Below are 22618 nucleotides of genomic sequence, written 5' to 3' on the forward strand. Positions count from 1 at the left end.
GAGTGGCTCTCCTTGACTTTCTCACACTGAAAACAAAGCATGGGCATCCCCAAGGGCAGAAGAGAGCACGGTGTCCAGCCTTTGTCCCGCCCCTGCCTGCTTTTGCATCATCTGGCTGCAAGGCTCGGCACTGAAAGAAAGCCTCCGGAGTCGCTCCTAACTCCACCTGTCTCCTCCTGAGGCTTTCTTCCGGTAGCTCAGCGACCACCCAGCAAGGAAGCAATGTTTTCCCGTCCATCCGTGGAGCATGGGCTCCCCGGATGAGAAGCCTCCTGGGCGTTGAGACTCTAGGCTCGGGAGAGTTGTATGACTCTGATTTCCCTCCGCAGGGCACGTGCCTCGGCTCCTGAGAACACAGGCTCTTCTCACCTCCCCACAGAGCATGGGGAGGAAAGCCTGACTGCTTCCAAATGCTAACTGGAGGCTGTTGCTCTGACACTTTCTACTTAGCGGGGTGGAGAGATCAGAGGCATCCTCCCTTGTGCACGTGTGCTTGGCACATCTGGCCCCGAAGGCTGACAGATGGGGTCCTATACTTAGGCCCACCGAGAAGAGTGGTGACATCTCACCACCGCTCACGGGGCCGCCCCACACCTCCACACTGACACATGACTCAACCTCTCCACCCAGCTCCAGCTGAGGGGCGCGCTTCCCCCGGAACCCAGGGGGAGTTATGTCTGGACCCAGTCACCAACCTTGCTGCAGCCCGTCACCCACACAAGCTCTTCGAGCATACATCGGACCTTAGGAGGCCAAGCCACTTCTGAGAGGGTAAGGAAGGGCAGGGAGATTTCTGTTCTGTTTCCCAAATAAGAAGGGAGGGAATAAATGCCTGGGAAGCCAGGAACCGCCAAAGGCGATGGGATCTCAGAGATGAACCCACTGGGGAAGAACAGGAAGTCTCTAAGGGTCTCAAACGCTCTAAAAGCCTTCATTTCTCATGGTGATTGTACTGGCAGGTCCTCAAGGATCCCCAGGTGCGCTTTCTCTCTCTCTCTCTCTCTCTCTCTCTCTCTCTCTCTCTCTCTCTCTCTCTCTCTCTCTCTCTCCCTCCCTCCCTCCCTCCCTCCCTCCCTCCCTCCTTCCCTTCCTCCCTCTTTCCCTCCCTCCCTCCTTCTCCCCTCTCTTTCTCTGAGTATGTGTGTGTGTTTGCACAAGTGTGTGGTGTCAGAACCCTGTGCCTACTTGGCAGGTGCTGTCACTGAGCCATGCACCCCACTATGACTCTCCCAAGATTTCAAAGGATGTCTATGTGACACAGACCAAAACAGGCCACCAACATCACTTTGCCTTACCAAGACTTTGGTGAGACTCCAGCCTCACTATGCAAGGAACGTAAAAGCCATGGAACGTAAAAGCAGGGAGGAACTTTTCCCACTAAAACCTACAAGGGTTCTCCGTGAAATGGAAGAGGCAGGGAAGGCAGAGACTGCCCATGTCAGTCCCTTCTCATGTATGACCACAAGGGTTTTGTTGTTGCTGTTGATTTTACTTATTTATTTTGGTTTTTCAAATTAGGGTTCTTCTGTGTCTTTCTGGCTGTCCTGGAACGCACTCAGTAGACCACTCTGACCTCAGACTCAGGGATCCACCTGTCTCTGCCTCCCGAGTGCTGGGATCAAAGGCCTGCATTGCACATGACTCATTGCTGTTTAGCTTATAAAGAGCAGAAGTTTACAACTCTGAAGACGGAGGTCTGAGATCAAGTGACAGCACAGCCAGTGCCTAGCAAGAGTCAGCTCCTCGCAGTATCTTCTTCCTGTCCCCTCTCACGGTGACATCAGTTTGAAGGCACCCCTGGCAGATACTGCACCCCGCCTGTCCCCTGCATCCCCCTCCCCGCACTTTCACTACGCTATTTTATTTTGTCTTTGCAGGCAGTTTCTTTTCCCTCCTCATTTTACTTTTTAATCTTCTCCCACTTTCCTGGTCAAAAATATTCAGCAAGTTCTCAGCTGAGCCGGATTAGTGATTGGAGTGTTTGCTGCTCAAGTAGGAGGGCCTGAGGTTCTGCTCCCAGTGCTCAAGGGAAAGCTGGGCATAGTGGGAAGTGCCTGCAATCCCCATGCTGGGGGCTGGAGAGAGGCAGCTAGATCCCTGGGGCTCATGGCCTAAGTAACAGCTGAACCAGCCACCCAGGCTCAGTGAGAGACCTGATGCAAAAGTTAAGGTGGGAAGCAATAAGAGAAGATTGCTCTCCCTCCACATGTGCACAAGTTAGTACACACACATGCTCATACACACATGCGCACATGCACACATGCACACTGACCCACACATGCACACTAACCCACACATGCACACATGCACACTGACACACACATGCACACTGACACACACGCTCAGCTCACACATGTGCATACATACATGCACATATGCTCACATACATGTACACTGACACACACATGCACACGCGTACATGCACACATCTCACACACATGCACACTCACACTAGTCTTCAACATTTCTCACATCAGTGGTAATGTGAGAAAACTCCCAGTTCTGACCCTAAACTACAAATACTCTTAATTTTTTATTCAAACTAAAGCCTATTTAAAAAAAAAAAAAAACTGAGCAATCATTGTTTTTAAACCGTGAATGGCAGAGCTCAGATCAGAAAAAAATTATTCTCCTGAAGTACTTTATTTTTCCAGATTCTTCCCTTGAGCTTAATCACTGGTATTTAGTGATGTGTTGAACTACTATGTTTTCTTTGACGCACCAGAGTAAAGGTTAGCAGTACCGAAACAAAGTCTCTTACTCCCGAGCCTGGTAAGATGGAGCCACGTGCCATGAAGAAGAGACATTCAGGCAGTCCTAACAGATACCACAAGGAGGCTTTGCCAAACTGCCACTTGCCATGTGAGTCTAGCAATGCAATAAAAGACAACCACTAACCAAGGACACTGGCCACACACTCACTGCCTCTGCTAAAGAACTGATGTCACCTCCTGGGATAAGCTCTGTAACCAGTATGTGTGATGCGGAGGCATGGAACTGAGAGTCTGTGTGTGCTAGCCAAGCCCTCTGGGCTGTGGCCTCAGCCATATGTGTTTTTTTGTTCAATCCTTGGAATCCACAAAAAGGTAGAAGGAGAGAACTGACCCGGCAAAGTTGTCCTCTGATTGCCACATATGTGCCAAGACATATGCACCCATACAAATAATAATAATAATAATAATAATAATAATAATAATAATAATAATAATAATAATAATAATAACAAGTTTTAAGTCCCCCCCTCTTGGGGTGATCATCACATTCACAAATTGTGTTATAGTGCCTTGACTTTATGGACAAACTCTTTATTTATTTAGAAAGTTGGACTCTCTATTTCTCACTGTAGGTTGACACCAAGAAGAACACTTCTTGATAAAAATATTAATCAAGACATTTATTTTATTGGGTGCACCAGTACTCAATTAAACAAGTTCTGTAGTGTTAATAGTGAGGACTTTGGGGACTGGTGTTGCTCAGTGAGTAGAGTGCTCACTGGGAAAGCATGAGACCTGAATCTGGAGCCTCACACGGCAGGCAGAAGAGAATTGGCAAGGAGGCATGTGTCTGTGACCTGAAAACCGGGAGAGCAGAGCCAGGCAGAGCTTTTGATCTCATGAGCCAGCCAGTAAACCCAGATTAACACGCCCTGCGCTCAGTGAGAGACTTTGTCTCAAAAAATAAGGTGAACAACTGGGGAAGACAGAGGAAGACTTCAACCTCTGACCTCCACCTGAACACACATACACATGTGCACACATATGCACACCACATACACACACATGCAGATGTGTGTGGTGGCAATGAGGACTTCGAAACTAAACATCTCAGTTCAAATTCTAATAACCATCCAGGACAAAGGATGGTTACTTCCTGTGACGTATTCACCTCACCAGTGAGAAACAGCCCTGCCCTCCGGGGTTTGTCCCCAGCATCCCAGGTCAGTCAGTACACATATAGCATTCAGCGCCTCCTACGTAGCAAGCAAATGCCAGGCTCTTGTTTGGGAGCCAAATCCACTAGCAAAAGCTTAGTGAATATAAATGACAAGGATGGCAAAATTGTCCCAGAACTGTAACGTTTTACGGCTTTTTCAAACCCTTCAACACAAAATATCTCATTTGTCATTTCTATTCCTGGCAGGGCCAAAGGAAATAGCATTGTCGTAGCATTTAGCCGGGAATGGCATAATTAATGAAGTCAAGAGTGGTTGCAAAATGCTTGCGCTATTTCTGCATTTGGTGTAAGATGGTTGCTATGGCAACCATCCCTGTCAAGGACCCTGAGCAGGGCAAAGAGCGTCACAGCACATCTGTTTCTCCTCTCTGCTGATTAGCACTTGTTTGCAACAACAAGCAGACGGAAGTGTAAATGGGGGGGGGGGGATTTTTTTTTTTTTTTTTCAGAAAAGAAGCAAATGTTTATTTTATCCCTGAGTCTGTTTTCCAATACAAAAACTGGCCGCTAGTTGCTTTGGAAGGATGCCGAGTGTACGGACGGGGTCCCGACTACACAGGATGCCTCTCAATGGGTAGAATCGCGCCATGAAGCTAGGCTGTACTTTATGAATGGCTTCTTTTGAAAGGATGTGTTCCAAACTCCGGTTTCAGAGCATCCTTCTGCCACACTTCTGTGTCTTGACGGATGAACTGTTTCACTCACCAGGCATGCCAATCCCACCCCTGACATCTCCTATGAACACCCTTAAAACCAAGCAAGGATGAGAATTCTGTCCATGCCTTAGGTATCTATAAAATGGGGCTTGCATTCTCATGCTGCCTGGAAAACCAAACTGCTTCAGCACTTTCTAGGGAAGCAGATTGGGACATAGCGCCACCTCCACTTAACCAAGCCTCGCTTTTCTCAGTGATAAAATGGAAAAAATAATATCCACCCTTGAGAAGGAACTAAAAGTACATAATGAAAAGCCCCTATCAGAGTCCTGGGGGTGAGTCAGCCTCCGTGAGGGAAGGCTTACTTCCTGCTGTGTTCATGCTTAGCGAGTTCCATATCTCCAAACTCAGACACTCAGCGGGACACTCGGCTGGCACGTGGCAGGCGCTATAGAAGCTATAGATGCCATAGATGCTTTGCCCCTGCAGCTGGTGAAGAGACCGGGATATCCTGAGCAAAAACACGGTGTCTCTATGACTGAGGAAAACGCAAGCACTCCTGGTGGCAGGCGCTTACCACTCAGAATGGAAATATGTTAATATTTTAATAGCTAGCACGACCATACCTGCACACACCAGCTAAGTCTAAGGTGTCACTTTACATGGTCTACAGATAACCTCAATGAAAAGATAGATAACAATGTGGATCCCCTTTCCTAGACTGCTGTCATTCATAACAACACACACACACACACACACACACACACACACACATCCGGTCTTCTGATTTTAGCCTTTATCTGAGGCATCATATTTAGCACTGAACACAACTGTCTACTGTCTCTTTCCACTACCTCCTGTTACTTCCATGCAATTCTTCCCAAAGTGAGAAGGCAGGTCTGGAAGGCTGCCAACTACCCTCACCCCTTGCTAACAGGGAATAGGTTCTACCCATTTCTGCTACCCACAGGATATTACTGAGTGTGATGGATATAAATATGGGCTGTATAATACTACTGTAGATAGCTAGCATGGATTATACTGGAAATCTCTTAATGCAGTGACTCGCAAAAGATAGATTCCAGTCACCCCAGCTCACCACTCATCATGCATTCATGGGCACTTGGACAAGCAGAGCCCTGGGCTCCTCATCATGACACTGAGGTAGTCACACTAACGGGCATTCTCCCAGATGAGCCTAAGTATTTACAAACTAGCAAGCAAGCACCAAGAAAACATAAGGAGCTATCATTCATAGTATTGATTAAGAGAAATCAACCATCAAGAGGCAGTAGAGGAGAAAAGAAACAATAATTAATTGTGTTCAATACCCAAGTGTGCAAGCACACACACACAAAGGAGCCTTAGTTATAGGCTAAAACCACAGGCCAGACACCAGAGAGGCAGCCATGTGGTGTGTGTGCATGTCTCTGTGTGTCTGTATAAATGTGTGTGTGCACATGTATGTGCATGTATGTGTGCATGTGTGTCTGTATACATGCATGTCTCTCTCTGTGTGTGTGTGTGTGTATACAGTCACTTTAAATTAGCACCTATGACATTCAGCCTTTGGGGGCATCCCAGCAATCACCCAACAGCTTTACAAACTTGAACACTGTGCTACAAAGGAAGGAACCTGAGTCTTTGGGGAATTGTTATGGAATGGACTGTGTTCTCCAAAGAAAAAATGTTGAAGTTCTAACTCCCAGGAATCATGAACATGAACTTAGTAATTGAAAGCAGGGCAACTGTGGATGTAACTAGTTAAGATGAAGTCATGCTGGAATAAGGTGGGTCCTTCACCCATGAACCAGGGTCCACATGAGAAGACAGTCACATGAAGGCAGGGACACGCTGGAGGAAAAGCAGAGACTACTGCCATGCTATCGCAAGCCAAAAAGACACTAAGGATGGCCAGCTAATCTCCAGCAGCCAGGAAGACACAAAAGACACAAAGGGATGGAGGCCTTTAGGGAGAGCGAGTGCTTCCACATCTCAGTCTCCATTTCTACCTTCCAGACTAAGAGCAGACCCTTCTCTGTGCTGTTATCCACTCCACGCCACTGGGTTACAGCAAACCTGTGAATTTATTACAGATGCGCACACCTGGCCCCACGCTTGGCACATTGGAGTCAAGGTAAGCTTCTGTGGAATCTTTCCACACTCAGTGCTTTCTCTGGGTCCTTTGAAGTGCTGGGACCACTCCTGCCTCACTACCATCACAGACGCTGTGCTCGTTCACCCATCATCAAGGCAGGCCCTGGGTAAGGAAGGCATATAGGTTGCAGCAAGCCTAGCCAAGGAGGTTTTGAGAACTGGTGTTTCAGGGCTGGGAGTGTAACTCGGTGGTAGAGCACTTGCCTAGAATGAACAAAGTCCTGGGCTCACGCCCCAGTATCAGGGGAAAAGGAAATAGGATCCTGGACTTTAGTGATGTTATTGTGCTGCCAAGTCACAAACCCTAGACTCACCAACCTCTGTTTCCATCACATGACAACAGTTTTCTGTTGCCTAAATTATCTTTCTCAAGGCAATATAAAGCATATTTTTCATGCTGAGCTCTTTTTTTCTTCACTGTGGCCACAGCATGCTACTTAGGTATTTACTGACCTTGATGGACAGACAGTTCCTTCTACTGTGACCAGCAATTTATTTCCCCAGCAGTATTGCTGCAAAGTGTGAACAATCCTCCCTCCCTTGCATTGCTGGGTTGATTCCCCTTCACCAACATTCTGCTACAGCAGTAGTGCCTACCCACTCTCCCCACCATAATGAGCAGAAGGGACGGAAGAGCGTTGACTAGCTTCTAGCAGCCAGAGTGAATTGTGAGTCTTGACGGCTCATCAACGTTTGATTGTGGTCTGGTCACATTTCGTTAGCTACCTGGTTGGTAGGACAGCCTATTTGAATTAGATATCACAGTTACTCAAGCTGGTGTCGTAGAAATGGAAGGAAATAACAGCTTAATTTCTCAGAAATAAAATAAGATCAGGGCTCTTTCCATTGCATTTTGAAAATAAAGTATAGGCCATCTGCAAGTCTTAATCCGCTGACCTTGTTAGGACAGGCACTGTTGGGACATTTAATCCAAATCCACTTACTCACAGGAACTGACGGAAAAGCATATTACAATCGATATGGTATTCAGGCTTCACATGAAGACAATGCTAATTTGAACTGTTACTGATTAGACTTCTCAAACCCTGCAGCTGACCCAAAGCACTGCTCACGGGTGGAAAGCGTAAATGCTGGTTGCACTGATCTGACAAGCAGGAGGCTGTTCCTGTGAGTGTACACGAAGGGTCACAGAGCACAGTGGAGCTTGGCTGGAAAAAGTCACACTCCGTTTCAAAAATTAAAGCGTGAGAGGGATACAGGCTAAAAACTGCAGGCTGGGACCCAGCGCGCCTCTGAAGAGAATCCCACGTGGAGCCGGCAGAACCCCGCTCCCGAGTGATGGTGTCAAGGTCCCACTTCTCAGACTTCCCACCTTTCCGTGAACCCACTGCGGTAGACGGGGGAGACCCTGGATTTCCCTGCCAAGAAGGGAGTCAGGGCTAGGCAACCTGGGAAACAGAGACTCACCGTGGGTCTCCTCACTGCGCCTTACAGAAAGATTCCACGCGCTTTCCTCAACTCAAGCGAAGCTGGGAAGCCACAAACGTCAAGTGAATGCCCACAGTCCGGGGGAAGGGCTCTTTGCATCTTTCCCTGAGACTCGGAGAACCAGTCTGCTGGGATGAGAACAGGAATCTCTACATTATGCCATCCGAGTGACTTCCCTTTCAGGACAGATCAATTGAAATCTAGCGAGGAATTCGCCGATTCCACTGTCTTCGGAGTTCTCCCTCGAACTGTGTTCCCTTTACCTTATCCCTGTGGCTTCACCGCCAACATGTTCATTTATCCAGCAAATGTTCTTTGAGCCCCTGCTCTGGGCCAGCAGGGAGCGGAGGGTTTAGTTAGCATCCAAGTCCCCACCAAAGCTTCAAGCCCTGGGAGTCCAGCCCGCTGCTGCTGCACAGAGGGGACAGTGGCGGGCTGGGGTGTGAAAGCTGCAGTACTAAGCTCCTACCTAGATATAGGTAAAAGCCTCAGTGTGGGCCAGCGATGAGGGAGGGGACTCCGTCACCACTGCTGTTGGAGAATTAAGACGTGAGTTAGGGGAAGGAAACTGAAGACCAACCTCGGAGGATCCAAAAGAATGTGGTAAGAAGGGCTCTGTTCAGCATCCAAAGGAACTATGACCACATCCTCCCCTGTGGGGTTCACAAGGTCCTTATGGAAGTGGATTTCTTCATTTTTACTTCATGGATTGTATTGCCGCAAATGCAAATGCCCCAAATCATCTGGGTTACTACTTGCCATACAACCTTAGTGCCCACGTTCCCTTCCTGTGAAACCGTGCCCAGCTTACACAAAGCAACAGCTGGAAGTCAGCGGAGGTACTGTTTGCATAGAGCGATCACGTGGGCGGAAACACAGCTAAACTGGGGGCTGCGGGGAGGCGAGGTCAGCACGTGGTACTCGGTGGTAGGAGCATCAGACTCAAAGAACCCCACTTGTGTCCTGAGGCACAGTCAAACCGCAGAACGCGAATAACACCCCAAACAAGAGTGTCCGTCTCATTAAACTGCTGATCTTGAAGGTCGCTGACTTTGTGATTTTTTTTTTTTCTGTGATAGCAAACTCATTTATTTAGTACTGTTTCCATTCCATATCATCAGGGGGGTTGATTTCAACTTTTCTTTTACCTACATCAGACCAGTTGGTGCTCAAGACTGTACCACCAGACTCCATAAATGATTTGTTCATGGCGCGTTTCACTTCATCAGAACCATCTGAGTAGATCTGCTGAAACAACTTGTTTAAAGCTGCATCTCCCTCCAGCTTCTCGTTCTTCTCTTCCTCTTTGATCTCACCCACCAGTTTATCCCAGTTCCTGGTATAATGAGATGATGACGGGTACAGGTTCTTCACATCTGCTATGAACTGCTTTGGTGTGGGCTCATCTCCGTGCCCTTCTAGCTTCTCCCATCTCACAGCCTCTGGCTTTTTCATTTTAATTTCAATCTTTGTTGAAAGCACTTTAAACGTGCTCTGCTCCGGTACTACAGGGTGAAGCAACCTCAGCTTCAAATTGTAATCTTCTCCAGAAGGGAGTCTTACCAAAGCAGACAACTCTTTTTCTGAAAACTCCACATTTACATCATTCTTCTGAACATTCTTGATCATAAGTGTAATGATTACTTGAGACTCCGTTTGATACCAGTCATACTTGATTTTTGACTGAGTTCTCTGAGATGCAGACACTTCAGATTCTGATCCATTCTGAGTCTCCTGGCACCTTTTAATCCAGATGGCAAAGTTTGCATCTGCACTATCTAATTTCTGTCCTTCTGCAAAAGTATCTAACGCAGAAGCATAGTCCTTTTCATGGTATTCACACATCCCTTTCCTAAGGATAGCAGTAGGATTATTAGGATTGAGTTCAAGAGACTTCTTTACATCAGCAATACCATCACGATATTTCCCAAGAAGAATGTGACAATAAGCTCTCTGACAGTAATACTGTGCATCGTCTGGATTCTGTTCCAAAGCCTTAGTCAGCTCCTCTAACGCCGCCTGGGGGTCCTCGTCGATCAGAGCATCTGAGAAGCTCTGGAAAAACCCCTGGGACGTTGCAGATCCTGCTGCAGCTGCCGCCATCCCTAAGAACCACTAAAGCTTCGGCCCGAGCGTTTTCTACCTTGGTTACCCTGACTTTGTGATTTTTAAGTATTTTTTTACAGATCTATAATGTGTGACCAAACATTTAGATCCAGCTTCATGCATTTCAACCTATTTAAGAAACATTTACAATAAGTAAATTCTGTAATCTGCCAGCTTTTTCCTTTTGTGAAAAGTGAATCTGTTAGTTACTCAAATATAAAACTGGAAGGTCATAGGTGGTAGGAAACACTGAAGAAAATTGAGCAGAGATTGGAACGAGCTACTTGCTGTCTTAGACCACCTGGGCTATCACACAGAAGACTGACCACGTGGACAGATTGGAGACTGAAAGCCATCTCGGGGAGAGGTGACCGCCTATGCCCTCTGATTTAAAGAATCCATTTGTTTTTTTCCCCAGAGAATGTACTTCAGGCGAAGGTCGGAGCACTGAGGAATGAAATGCTGACCCGGTGAGCAAACTTCACAGGTGACTCACACACGCCTTACCCAGTGGACAGCCCCCCTACTTCTGCATGCCTCATCTCTGTATTGAGGCCAGAACTAAATTAGGACCAAATCCTGTTCTATGGCAGAAAGCTAACAACATACGCCAGAGACGTTGCTATGTACGCAATAGAAACATCCGGGGAACACTGCATGCGGCTCTCTAGGCTGCTTGGAGATAAAATGAGGCTCGCCATCCAGCCGTGGGGCATGGGCTGCATTTATCTAGAAAGGGGTATGGCTTCTACCATAGACAAAGCTAGACGGACTTACCAAGCCAACACCCTTGTAGAAGCTGCCTCTCCCAGGGGGTTACCTTTTCTTAATGGCACAAAGGCACCCTATGGGCTGACTGTGATGTAATCCTGATTCTCTGAGACTGTCTTATCAGCATCCCTCACCCACGAGGATTTCACAGTTCTGTAAGGATAAAGGATTTTCTTCCTGAAAATTGTAGAGAGGATATGTCTTGCCTGTACAAAGGCACAACAGCAAGGCACCCAACAAGTACAAAGAGTTAGATAGCTCCTGCTTACCTCAGGGGCCATCCAGAATGGGGTCCCAACTGATGTGTTTCTCCGTAGGCGTGTGCTTGTAAGCTGAGCAGAGACACCTGCAGGAAAAGAGTATCAGAGTTCAGCAGGCTGCGTAAGGTGCTATGTAGCTAGAGACTGGTAATGTTTTCTATAAAAGTCCAAATCGTAACTATTTTAGGTGTCATGGCCCCTATCTCAATTAACTGCTGCCAGAGTACTAAAGCAGCCACAAAAAAAGCACATCAATAAATAAGTTTGGCTATACCTAATTAAAACTTCATTTATGGATGCTGAAATTTGAATCAAGTATGGCTTTCACATGACAATGTATTATTCTGAGTTTTTACCAGTCAATAAAAATATAAAAATCAAACTAAGCCTGGTGGCACATGCCGACAATCTCAGGACTTGGGTTTCTGCTGAAGTAGGAGGATCAAGAGTTGAAGTCAAGCCTGGACTACATAGTGAGTCTGAGGCCAGCCTGAGCTATATAACAAGGCCTGGTCTCAAACTACCATAGCTGTATATGAGCATATACACATCTCCTAGGTCATGAGCTGCATATAGAAGTTGGGGCATATTTGTCCCGTGAACAGTACTTTGCCAACCCGTGAATGACATTTTAATCATCCTATCTAACTCAGCAGAACCTGTGTTTCCTTAGGAACATTCCTGTCCGTATAGCTGCCGATTTGGAGTATAAGGAAAAACACCAACAAATATGACCAACCCAAAATATCTTCCAATTTATGCTTCCCAATTATTTCAGACGATTTCTTTAATAAGTGCTTGATTTTATGGCGGAGGAAGATTGGCAAGCGTTATCTGTAATAGAGCATCAGTTAGACACAAGAAGATTTCAGGCCTTATCTAGCCGACAAGACTAGGAAACTTGGCAAGAAAGCAATGCTTCTCAAATGGAAAAAGAAATCGACAGCATTATTATCTAAAGCTCAGTGTTGAAGGCCTGAATTTTAATATTATTCCAATGTCCTTTTATGACCCTCTCTTCTCTGTACCATCAAATCAACTGGAAGGAAATGTAGACTGGATTAAGAGTCCAGAGAGTTGCCTTCCAGTTCAGTTACGCCTTTTACTGGTGTTGTGACCTCACTTTTCTCATCTTCAAACTAGGATAATGGCAACAATCACACCTACAGATAGATTCTTCTAATACCAAGAGAATATTTGTGTCAGGTACTTTATAAGTGTAATGTATTTTTTTTATCCTAAGCAGCCCTAAAGAAAATGAGGAACGTTGGTACTATTGCAGCTGAAGACAAGAACTCAAGTCTAAACACCATATGCTTCTTATGGATGGACCCACCCTAGAGACTACGGGCCCTGGGTGATACACAGAGGACCCCAGGTTCCAGGATTCACCAATCATATTCTTTTTATTAAAAAGCCTGGAAGGGCTGCCATCTCTCAGCTTCTACGCTTGAGACAAGGACGCTGCTGTGTTGTCCAGGCTGGTCTCAAACTCCCAGACTCAAGTGAGTCTCCCACCTCAGCCTTCCCAGTACCTGGGATTATACCCATGACACAGGGCCCCAACAAGTCCTCCATAACAATATAGTAAACGAACAATTACTCTTTCTGGTTTTAATTTCTAGAAATTTCTTGTATAGTAACTGGATGTTCAGGAACTTTTTACTGGAAAGACTAAGAACATTTTCTCTCTCAAAGCTTGCAGAGCTGATTAGTGGATAAATTGGTTTGAAGCCCCATCCTCCTGCTTCTAGGCTATCCCCCTGGCATATTTTGCCCTCAGAGTCATATGGAAAATGGAATGGATAACGGAAAATACACATTGTTACAGTTCCATCATTTCTCCTATTTCCAGAGGAGCACAGCCTCAGACAACCCGCTTCCTCTACACCCTTCTTCTTGATTTGCCTCTTAAAGCACAGACCGACGCACCTGAAACAACTTCATTTTCAAAATGTTTGCTTTGTGTGTGTGTCAGTGTTTTCTCTCTCTCTCTCTCTCTCTCTCTCTCTCTCTCTCTCTCTCTCTCTCTCTCTCTCGTGTGTGTGTGTGTGCACCACATGCATGCTGCAAGACACAGCCAGAAGAAAGTGTTATGTCCTCTGGAACTGGAGTTACAGACAGCTGTGAGCCTCTACAACAGGGATGCTCTTAATGGCTGACCATCTCTCCAACCCCAACATCATTTATTCTTAAATAACTTCTTTTCACACAAATAATTTGCAGACACATTCTTATACCAAATTATTTCTTACCAGTAAAATAGCGAATGCTAAAAACCACCATCTTGTTTTGTGACACTGGTAACATTCCCAAGTGTTCTAAATGGTTTCTCGTGGTTTGTAACTAACCCTTGAACTTATTTGGAAGAGTAAACCACCCCATATGCCAAAACAGAGGAAACTAAATGGCTTGTTGGTTTAGGACTGTCAGAACAGAGTGTTGGCCCCAGATGGTACTGTCCACATTTCCTGTGGGTGTTTGTGGGTCAACCTGCCTCACGTGTGGAAGCAGGAGTCAGAATTTCCCATCTCCCAGGCCCAGAGGACCCGTTTACCTTCTGTGCACTGCAAATAAGTATGCCCAAGGCTAGAGAAAGCCATTTAAAAAAATCAAACTGCTTTCTCTTTTCATATGCAAAAGAGAGATGAAAAATGTAAATCACAGACAGTTGCCCTGAGGTGGGAAACTTTCACGGAAAACAACAAACAAACAAACCAAATTACCATTTTCTGTAAAGTTCTTCTTTCCCAATACTTTTATTCTCTGTTTCAAATAAAATTGCTTCAAAAGCTGAAACTAATTAGCAAAGAGCATCTCCGAGGGTGATCCATCTGGAAAGCCCCCCACTCTCCAGCCCGTTTGCCTGGAAAGTCCCCAAGCCTCTGGTGCAGCAGAGAGGCCCCAGTATTCAGATTGCAATAAATTGTCCCCTTGGGCTAAAACCACACACATCAAGAAAACAAATGATACAGTCATTACCAAAGTCAACGAGCTTGACTCCTCCTTCTGCCGTCAGGAGAATGTTATTCCCCTTCACATCCCGGTGGATGATTCGATGGTGGTGCAAATGCTGAAGGCCCTGCACGGTGTCCCAGCACCACAGCAGGAGAGAGAGAGAGAGAGAGAGAGAGAGAGAGAGAGAGAGAGAGAGAGGAGATCAGAGCTGTCAGCAAGCTGATTCAACAGTTTCATCAAAGTCCACACTAGGTGATACCATCCCCAGATTGAATCCCCTCTGCTAATGTGCAGTGAGGAGCCACGCTGTGCATGAATTGTCCCCTCTCCACCGCCGATGTTCTTACCAAGAGGGCTCCATACAGAATGTAGGAGATCACAGCTTCATCCAGCCGCTTGCCACGTCTCAGGAGGCCCTTGACAAGCTCAGTGACAGAGCCCCCGTTACACAGCTGGGAGAGGAGGTGGGGGACCGAGAGGGAGCCGGAGAACCAAAGCAAAAAGAAAAGACAAATACATTTAGAAAGAGAAATCTTACTGATTGCTGACGATGTGGTAAATTTGCAGACCGCAAAACTCCAGACTAAAAATAATTAGATTGCAAATTTCTATTAGACAACCACATCAGGTTCTTTGTATATGTGTAGTCTTTATTCAACGTAATGGTTTATGAGTGAACATGCTGATACCAAAGGCTGACTTTTTAATTGCCAAGTCAAATATAAAAGCACAAGTTATTATTTAGAAATCTGAAAGAGAAAAGCGTATCAGTAACCATGGCAACTTACTGGCTACTTTTCACTTTATGAGACTATTGTCTGGTATTTTTCTATTTGAAGCATCCATTTTGAGGATGAAAAAAAAAGCTGAAGAGGCAAGATGAATGCCCTTGATACCAGACAAGAGACAAATCTCAATGATTTCAACCCCTCCCGCCTCCCTTGCGGGCACCACAGGCATCTGAGGCTTGCCCGGAGACTCTTCCAAAAGTGTCCATGTCTGTCAGTCCTGTGGCGTGCTTGGCTTTTTCTGGTTCAACTCGAGGTTTTAGGAGACTTTAAGCCTCTCTATTTCTCCCTCTCTCTCTCTCTACTTCCATCCCTCCCTCCCTTTCTCTCTCTGTCTGTAATGTAAAACATCCTAAGATTTCACCTGCACACTGTCCTTTATCGTACAGTGTATATCAGTGAAGTATGAATGCAGAAAACAGATACAGCCATACTCTGCCAACATCATGGTTTTTGTACTAAAAGCAGAAAAAGAAAGTGGGCCTAAGTACATATTCGATATCAATTCTGAGTACCGGGCTGCTCTCAAAGGTCTAATTTTGTATTACATCTTATTTGGGTAAGAGCAAATAAGACATGGAATTTTTTTTTTTTTTTTTTTTGGTTTTTCGAGACAGGGTTTCCCTGTAGTTTCTAGAGCCTGTCCTGGAACTAGCTCTAGTAGACCAGGCTGGCCTCGAACTCAGAGATCCGCCTGCCTCTGCCTCCCGAGTGCTGGGAATAAAGGCGTGCTCCACCACCGCCCAGCCGAAGACATGGAATTTTTTAAATTTAATACTTACTTAAAACAAATGCACATTGTCCAGCAAGTTATACATGAGCACGCTCCCTATGTGCCCTCCTAATGTTGTAGGTGTCTATAAAGAAAGGAGTTTCTTTTGCTTTCAACTAACAAGTTGGTAATAAATTGCAGAACTAACATTTTATTTGCTTTTGTTTCCAGATTTGTGTTGATTTGAGGAGCTTATTAGTAACCTTTATCTAACTTTTAAAATTGCCCCGTTGAATAGCTGCCCCCTGGCCCTCTCATTGCACCCAGCAGACAAAGAGCAAATGCAATATAAACTTAATCCTAATTCTTAATCAGTGTAATGAATGAGAAGAACAATTCTAAACACATCATAATTTTATTGTGAGTCTCCTAAAACAGACCTTTAAAAGTCACAGGTGGAACAGAACCATGGGGACACATTGAGGTCTGCCGTCATCCAGCTCTGTGATGGGGCAAGGGTGCCAACATCCCAGTCAGTGTCCCCAAAGGTCATGTACTAAAGCACTGACCCCCAGCACATGGTGCTATTGGAAGGTGGTGGTACCTTTACTGTGTAAGGCTCAGTGGGAGAAGTCAAGTCATTGGAGCTCTGCTTTTGATGGGATGTCAGGATGCTGGCCTCTCTCTTTTCCTCCCTGATTTGCTTCCAAGCCACCATGAAGCAAACCATTTCCTCTTCAGTTTGTGCCCATCATAATGCACTCATTCTTCACGGGCCCAACAGCCACCGGATAGAAACCTCTCTAGTCATGAGTCCAAACAGGTCTTTCCTTTTGAAAGCTGCTTTATCTCTGACATTTGCTTATAGTAAAGGGGAGCAAACTGACATACATCATTCAAACCTGTGATGTCACTGGTTGTGGTCATGTTGTTCCCCCCTCTAACCTTCTCACTGTCTGGAATACTAAGAGACCAAAACTAAAGAATACAAGGACTTCTGTCACTGTCAGAAGTCCAGAAATGCTTGTGTTTCTTAGACTTTTGGAGGCACTGGACACATCCGGCTACCTAGCAGCCTGCTATAGACAGCCTGTGCTGGGCTGAAGAAGGTAGCTTTGGCAAAATGATAAATGCCAGTACATTGCATGCTGAGGGATAAGTCTCTCGGTGTCTCTGAGTGGCCTTGTTACCTGCCCCTGGTGAAGGGGAGGAAAGCCAGAGGATATTTGGCCAGGGAGCATCAGCACCCGGCTCAGGTCAGAGCCTGATTCCTCCCCATTCTTCACAGCTTTCCTGGCTGCGCTGGGTGCACACGAAGCCCAGTGTCTGCCATCTCACCTGATCAGGAAGAGCATTGCCTCATAAGCACCTTTAGCATGAGCAGCTTCCTGCTTGCTCGGCAGCACAAGGAGCAGACCCTTGGCAAGCCTTAAAGACATCCTGAAGGCTTCAGTTCTCTTTGTCTGAACACAGAGATGTTCAGAGTGGGGTGGGATGAGCAGAGAAAGGAATGAGGAAGAAAGGAGATTTCTTGGTCACTGTATTTCCACGATGGAGTTACAGCGAGGGGCAGAGCTCTTACAGAGCTAAAAAAAAAAAAAAAAAAAAATACAGAGACTCAAGAAATTATGCCATTCCTGAACAAAGCATCAAGGGTTACACAGCTTTGTGGCAAGATTAGAAACCATAACCTTCTCAGGTTGGGGGTGAAGGGCAGGTGGTTAATGAAACCCAAAAGATGATGGGAGAATGTGCATGATTTAACATACCAACAACGTCTCAAAGATGGGTCACAGAAATCAAAAACCCCTGCATTGCTAGATGGTGAGGAAGGTAGCTGATGTGGCAGAAATATTGAGACTAGCTTCCTGCAGATTATCACACTTGGATGCAATAATGAATTCTCCATCCATGGTTGCCATGGCAGCCAGTACATATTGCCTCCTTCTTGTGTTTTCCCAGATCCAAGAAGACTGATCGGTGAAAGGAAGGTGGCTCTTGGGCTCCTTTAAGGTGTCCACGTGTGTCCTTACACTCCTGTATCATCCTGACGACCAGAGGCCGGGAGGGGTAAGCTAGTTCAGAGGGGCTGGATCCAAGACAAACCAGGGTGGGTCCTATGAGAATGGAGGAAATGACCTTTCCTGTTGTCCTTGCTCTCTTCAGTCTCATGGGGAGTATAATGTAGGGGACTCAGTCTTCTGCCCCAGATGTCATTCATTCCCATTAAAAAACGGGAGAAGGAGGGACAGAGGTGCACACATTACGTTCTCTTCAGGTCCCCTCTGCACAGCTGATACTCCTGGGAATGTCGACTGTCCCCTCCTCCCTGGCCCTTTTCACTAGGAATTGCTTACCACCACCACTGCCAACTGCTGCAGGAGGGCAGAGGGGCAACTGTGAGCAAATTCCTTGTTGTCTGGTTCACTTGAGAATTAGCTGAGACCGTGATCACAGTCTCACGACTGTTTAACCTCTCCTTGCCCCGTGGCCTTCCTCACTCCCTCACCTCTCTCTCCGCTAGTCTCGCACTCCCTAACAAACCCCACACACAACTCTCAGACTCAGTTTTCTGGACCCAGTGAATATGAACAGGCAGATACAAACAGTGCCGGCCAACCGCATCATAGGCAGAGTTCCAAAAGGGGCCATACTAAGTTAGAACATGAATTCTATAAAATGTTTCCAATTTGTAGAACACAGTAATATTTCCCAACTGGATTCCTAGATCCACTCTGTGTTAGAAAAAAAGAGGGTTATGTGGGAGGTTTGGGGGGGAGGGTTTTGGGGGGATTTTGTTTGTTTGTTTGTTTGTTTGTTTGGTTGGTTGGTTGGTTTTTTTGTTGTTGTTTTGTTTTGGGTTTCTTTGAAGCAGCTGAAGAAGAAACCTCATCCACACACCTTGCTGTACAGGCTGTAGTGTCTCACAGCTGGCCAGGTACCTGGTGCACAGGAGGGGTCTACTCCTCTGCCGCACACCAGCAAACACGCTGGCCAACAAAGCACCCGCTTTCCCCCAGTGCTCAGCGCTCACTTCCATGCAGTGGCTGGGCAACAGGAGCCTCTCACCTCCAGGACCAGCCACAGCTGTCCTCCGACGCAACGATCCACTCTGTAAAACATCCCATAAAACTGCACGACATTGGGGTGGTTAGGGAGAAACCGCAGAATGTTGTATTCAGCCTCAATCTCCTCATCCATATCCTAAAAGGGTTAAAAAATACACGAAGTGTGATTTCTAATAGGTCTTAATAATAATAAGAGTCAGATATTGGGGTAAATGCTGACAGATCAGAGAAGTAAAAGAGCCAGTTACTAGAGAGACCTTTCACGGCTACCAAACCCTCAGACCAAAGTGGGCAAGACCCTGTCTCCATGAATCCTCAGACTAAAAGCACTGAGCTCCTGTCTCCTGCCTTATATTCCTCTCTCTGCCCAGCCATACCACTCCTGTTTCTACCTCCCTAGTGCTGGGATTAAAGGTGCGTAACTCCCAAGTATTGGGATTAAAGGTGTGCACCACCACTGCCAGGCCTCTATGGCTACCTAATGGCTTAGCTCTGCGCTCTGATCGTCAGGCAAGCTATATTTGTGAAAGCACAAAGAAGACATCACCGCAAATCCATGCTTGGTTTAGACAGGTATGTAAGGAAAGGCGCGGAAAGGACATTGCGCTCAGATCATCAGTTAATAAAACATGTTGATCACAGGTTCAGGATTTTTTGAAACATGATCTCACTATGGAGCCCAGGATGACCTAATACTCACTGTGCTCCCTATGCTGACCTCCAACTCAAAATCGCCCCCCCCAAGCCTGTCCCTCCCAAGGGCTGGAATTACAAGTGTGCACCACCATATTAGACTCCACTTATATTAAAGTCACCCTTGTCAGGTATGAAAAAGAGCTAAGAGTTGCTGCACTGATACAATTATGATAACAATTTTGGTTATCATAAGCAATAACATTTCTTTATAATATTTTTCCTTAACTGTATTATTGTAAATAACTTTTTATTGAAAAATGTCTGGATGTTCAAAGATTGAAGGGGCCCACGCAAGACACAACTTCACTGTGCAGAGCAGAGCATTGTAACCTCGGAGTTTCGAGAGAAAATGTCACCTCAGATGATTGACTATCGTAAGGCTGGCTCATTTTGTAACTTAGAAAGAACTGGGAGTGAAATACAGCATTTTCCCCAAAAGAATAATTTCTAACAGTCCAAGACATTAAAGCCAAAATAACAATAAAACAGACAAGACACCAAAGCCCAGGGAAGCTCTGTTTTTGTTTTGTTAGTTTGCTTTGGGTTTTTTGAGATAGGGTGTCTCGGCGTAGCCCTGGCTGACCTCGAGCTTGCTTTGTAGCCTAGGCTGGCCTCTCTGCTTGTCTCTGTGACCCCGCAACCCCCAGTCCACCCCTCCATCCGCCACACCCCCACCCAGCCACGTGTTGAGATTAAAGACATCCTCGGCCACGCCCAGCAAATCCAGCGCAGTTTTAACTCCAAGCCAAGTCCTTTCCTTCAGAGGCGCTGACAAAGCTGGATTCGTTTTGAGATTTCCTGTCAGCGTTCATGAAAATTATCCCCAAAAATCAGGAGAAGAAATGGCCGACCCAGTGTGTCTGACACACCAGACGTGGGTCCAGTTCCCTCCGTTACTCACACTCACGGGGTCCAGGATCTTCACAGCCGCCAGACTCCCGTCTCTCTTGTGGGCCACCTTGTAGACCTTGCCGTAAGTGCCTTTGCCAATGGTTTCTATAATCTCCCAGGTGTCCGTGGGGTCTGGGAGGGATTCCAGTCGAAGCATCATGGGGTTGTAGCGAAATAATCCATACAGGTGTTTCCTGTTGAGAAATTGTATCTTGAGCAGTGGAGCGCAGGATTAAAGGGAACAGGCTCCTGGAACAGAAGTGATTCGTTTTTTTTTTTTTTTTTTTTTTTTTTTTTTTTTCCTTTTTTGGTTTTTCGAGACAGGGTTTCTCTGCAGCTTTTTTAGGGCCTGTCCTGGAACTAGCTCTTGTAGACCAGGCTGGCCTCGAACTCACAGACATCCGTCTGCCTCTGCCTCCCGAGTGCTGGGATTAAAGGCATGCGCCACCACCGCCCGGCTCTGATTCGTTTCTTAATAGGTAGCCTTGTTACTTCTTTTCTGTTTCCTCCTGTATTTTCAAGGAAGGAAAGGAATCCGACGCATCCATAAGAAATGGTAATAGGCGATAGAGTAGAGAAGTAGCGGGACTCTGACACACGCTAAAATCACCGATGTAAAAGATGATTTAGGCACTGCGAGAGAAAGGGAAGGTGGCGGAAGGGAGCAGCTGCCATGTCTGCGCAGCTGCTGAGTGGCGAGAGGTGGCTGCTACCAGGGAACATAGCTGGAAGATGGCAGTCTAAATGCTCGCCCCCACTTACTGCAAACTTGACCCGGGTTCCTGGATAGTCGCTGGAAATGAATGCGCACCCTGTGTGCAAGGTCAAAAGCGCACATTCCAGGTGCTGGTCTGGGCACAGGACCCACTGACCAGTCTCAGGGCCCTTTAAAGAGGAGCCAAGCCTGTGCCCCGTCCACAAAGCAATCACCACGCAGGCAAATCACACTAAGGTGCTGACTGGGACTGCTGGCTCACTGCCTTGCTTCAAGGACAGAGATTTTCAGAGTTCAAGGTTTTAGTAACACAAAATCCAGGACCGATGCTGTGAGAAAGCCCACTTAGAACCAGGTGCCCTCGGGCTGAGAGGAGTGTCTTAACCTAGGTTTGCGTCTAGACCCCACAAAAGCGACCCAGGATCCACCAGCAAGAGCCATGGCACCAAATTCCTGCCCCTAGACTTCAGCCTTGTGGTGAGTATTCCAATTTGAACTTCTCTTTTCTAGATAATTCTCTCAAAGCAAAGCCCTGTGACTTGGCACAAAATTTTTTTCCTTTTGCCCTGACTAATTGGGAACATATCAAAAATATTAAAGCTGAGCTCAGTGATACATCCCTATATTCCGGCACTCAGAAGGTAAAGGAAGAAGAACCACCATGTTGAGGTCAATCCTGAGCTACACAGTGAGTTCCAGACCAGTATCTCCCGTGTGTGTGTGTGTGTGTGTGTGTGTGTGTGTTTATGTGTGTGTGTTTATGTGTGTGTGTGTGTGTATGCATGTGTCACATGTATATCTATAATAGTTGATCTTCGTTGTCAATTTGATAGGGTTTAGAATCACCATGGAAACATGTCTCTGTGTGTATCTATGAGGGTATTTCCAGAAAGGTTCAAATGAGCAGAAGAGATTCAGTCTGTGAGTGGCACCATCCAATGGATTGAGGTCCTGAACTCCGGAAAAAGAGCAAGTGGACTGAGCAGCTGCGTTCATCTCTCTCGGCATCCTGACTGTGGATGCCATGTGCCAGCTGCCCCAACCTCCTGCTGTCATGGCTTCCACCATTGAAAGGAAAAGTAGCAGCTCAGGACCCTAAGACAAAGTTCTCAGCACAAAGGAGATGTATTTGCCCCAGAGGGATGAAGGCTAGGGAATAAGAGATGATACATACAGGAGATAGAGGAAGAGGGAGAAAAGGAAGGGAACAAAGGAGAAGAGAAAAGGGGCAAGGGAGAGGGGTAAGGGGAACTCCCCACTCTCCACCTTGAGACAAAGCCAACCCTTATTTTGTCCTTCAGGGTCTTTGTCACATCAATAGGAAGAGTAACTAAAGCAAAAACCATGACCCAAAACCCACATGAAACCAAATCAAAGTCCTGTTGTCCAGTGTGCCTGCAGCCAGGGCCCGGTGAAGCCAGAAATCCAGCTGGCTGA

The 22618-nt window shown here is 46.3% G+C and overlaps 2 protein-coding genes across 2 annotated transcripts in view; both read right to left on the minus strand.

The window, feature by feature from the left end:
- The window catches only part of Myo3b (myosin IIIB), a 293201-nt gene extending 272548 nt beyond the window's left edge, over window positions 1–20653 (minus strand). Inside the window, exons 1-5 of the mRNA XM_038338032.1 lie at window positions 20477–20653; window positions 18881–19015; window positions 14659–14763; window positions 14336–14435; window positions 11363–11439 (exon numbers count right to left, since the gene is read on the minus strand). Of these exons, the coding sequence (XP_038193960.1) occupies window positions 11363–11439; window positions 14336–14435; window positions 14659–14763; window positions 18881–19015; window positions 20477–20626 (567 nt within the window). The 5' untranslated portion in view covers window positions 20627–20653. The remainder of the gene's footprint in view (window positions 1–11362; window positions 11440–14335; window positions 14436–14658; window positions 14764–18880; window positions 19016–20476) is intronic.
- Window positions 9294–10363, minus strand: LOC119818966 (protein SGT1 homolog). The gene has a single exon (XM_038336866.1). It carries the CDS (start codon window positions 10317–10319, stop codon window positions 9309–9311), a length of 1011 nt encoding a protein of 336 aa, XP_038192794.1. The 5' UTR covers window positions 10320–10363; the 3' UTR covers window positions 9294–9308.
- Window positions 20654–22618: the final 1965 nt, after the last annotated feature.

This window comes from Arvicola amphibius, chromosome 7 (genome assembly GCF_903992535.2).
Source record: "Arvicola amphibius chromosome 7, mArvAmp1.2, whole genome shotgun sequence".
In the NCBI taxonomy this organism is placed as follows: domain Eukaryota; kingdom Metazoa; phylum Chordata; class Mammalia; order Rodentia; family Cricetidae; genus Arvicola; species Arvicola amphibius.

Coding starts and splice junctions, on each gene's coding strand:
- LOC119818966 (XM_038336866.1), bottom strand. CDS start 10,319: ATGGCGGCAGCTGCAGCAGGATCTGCAACGTCCCAGGGGTTTTTCCAG.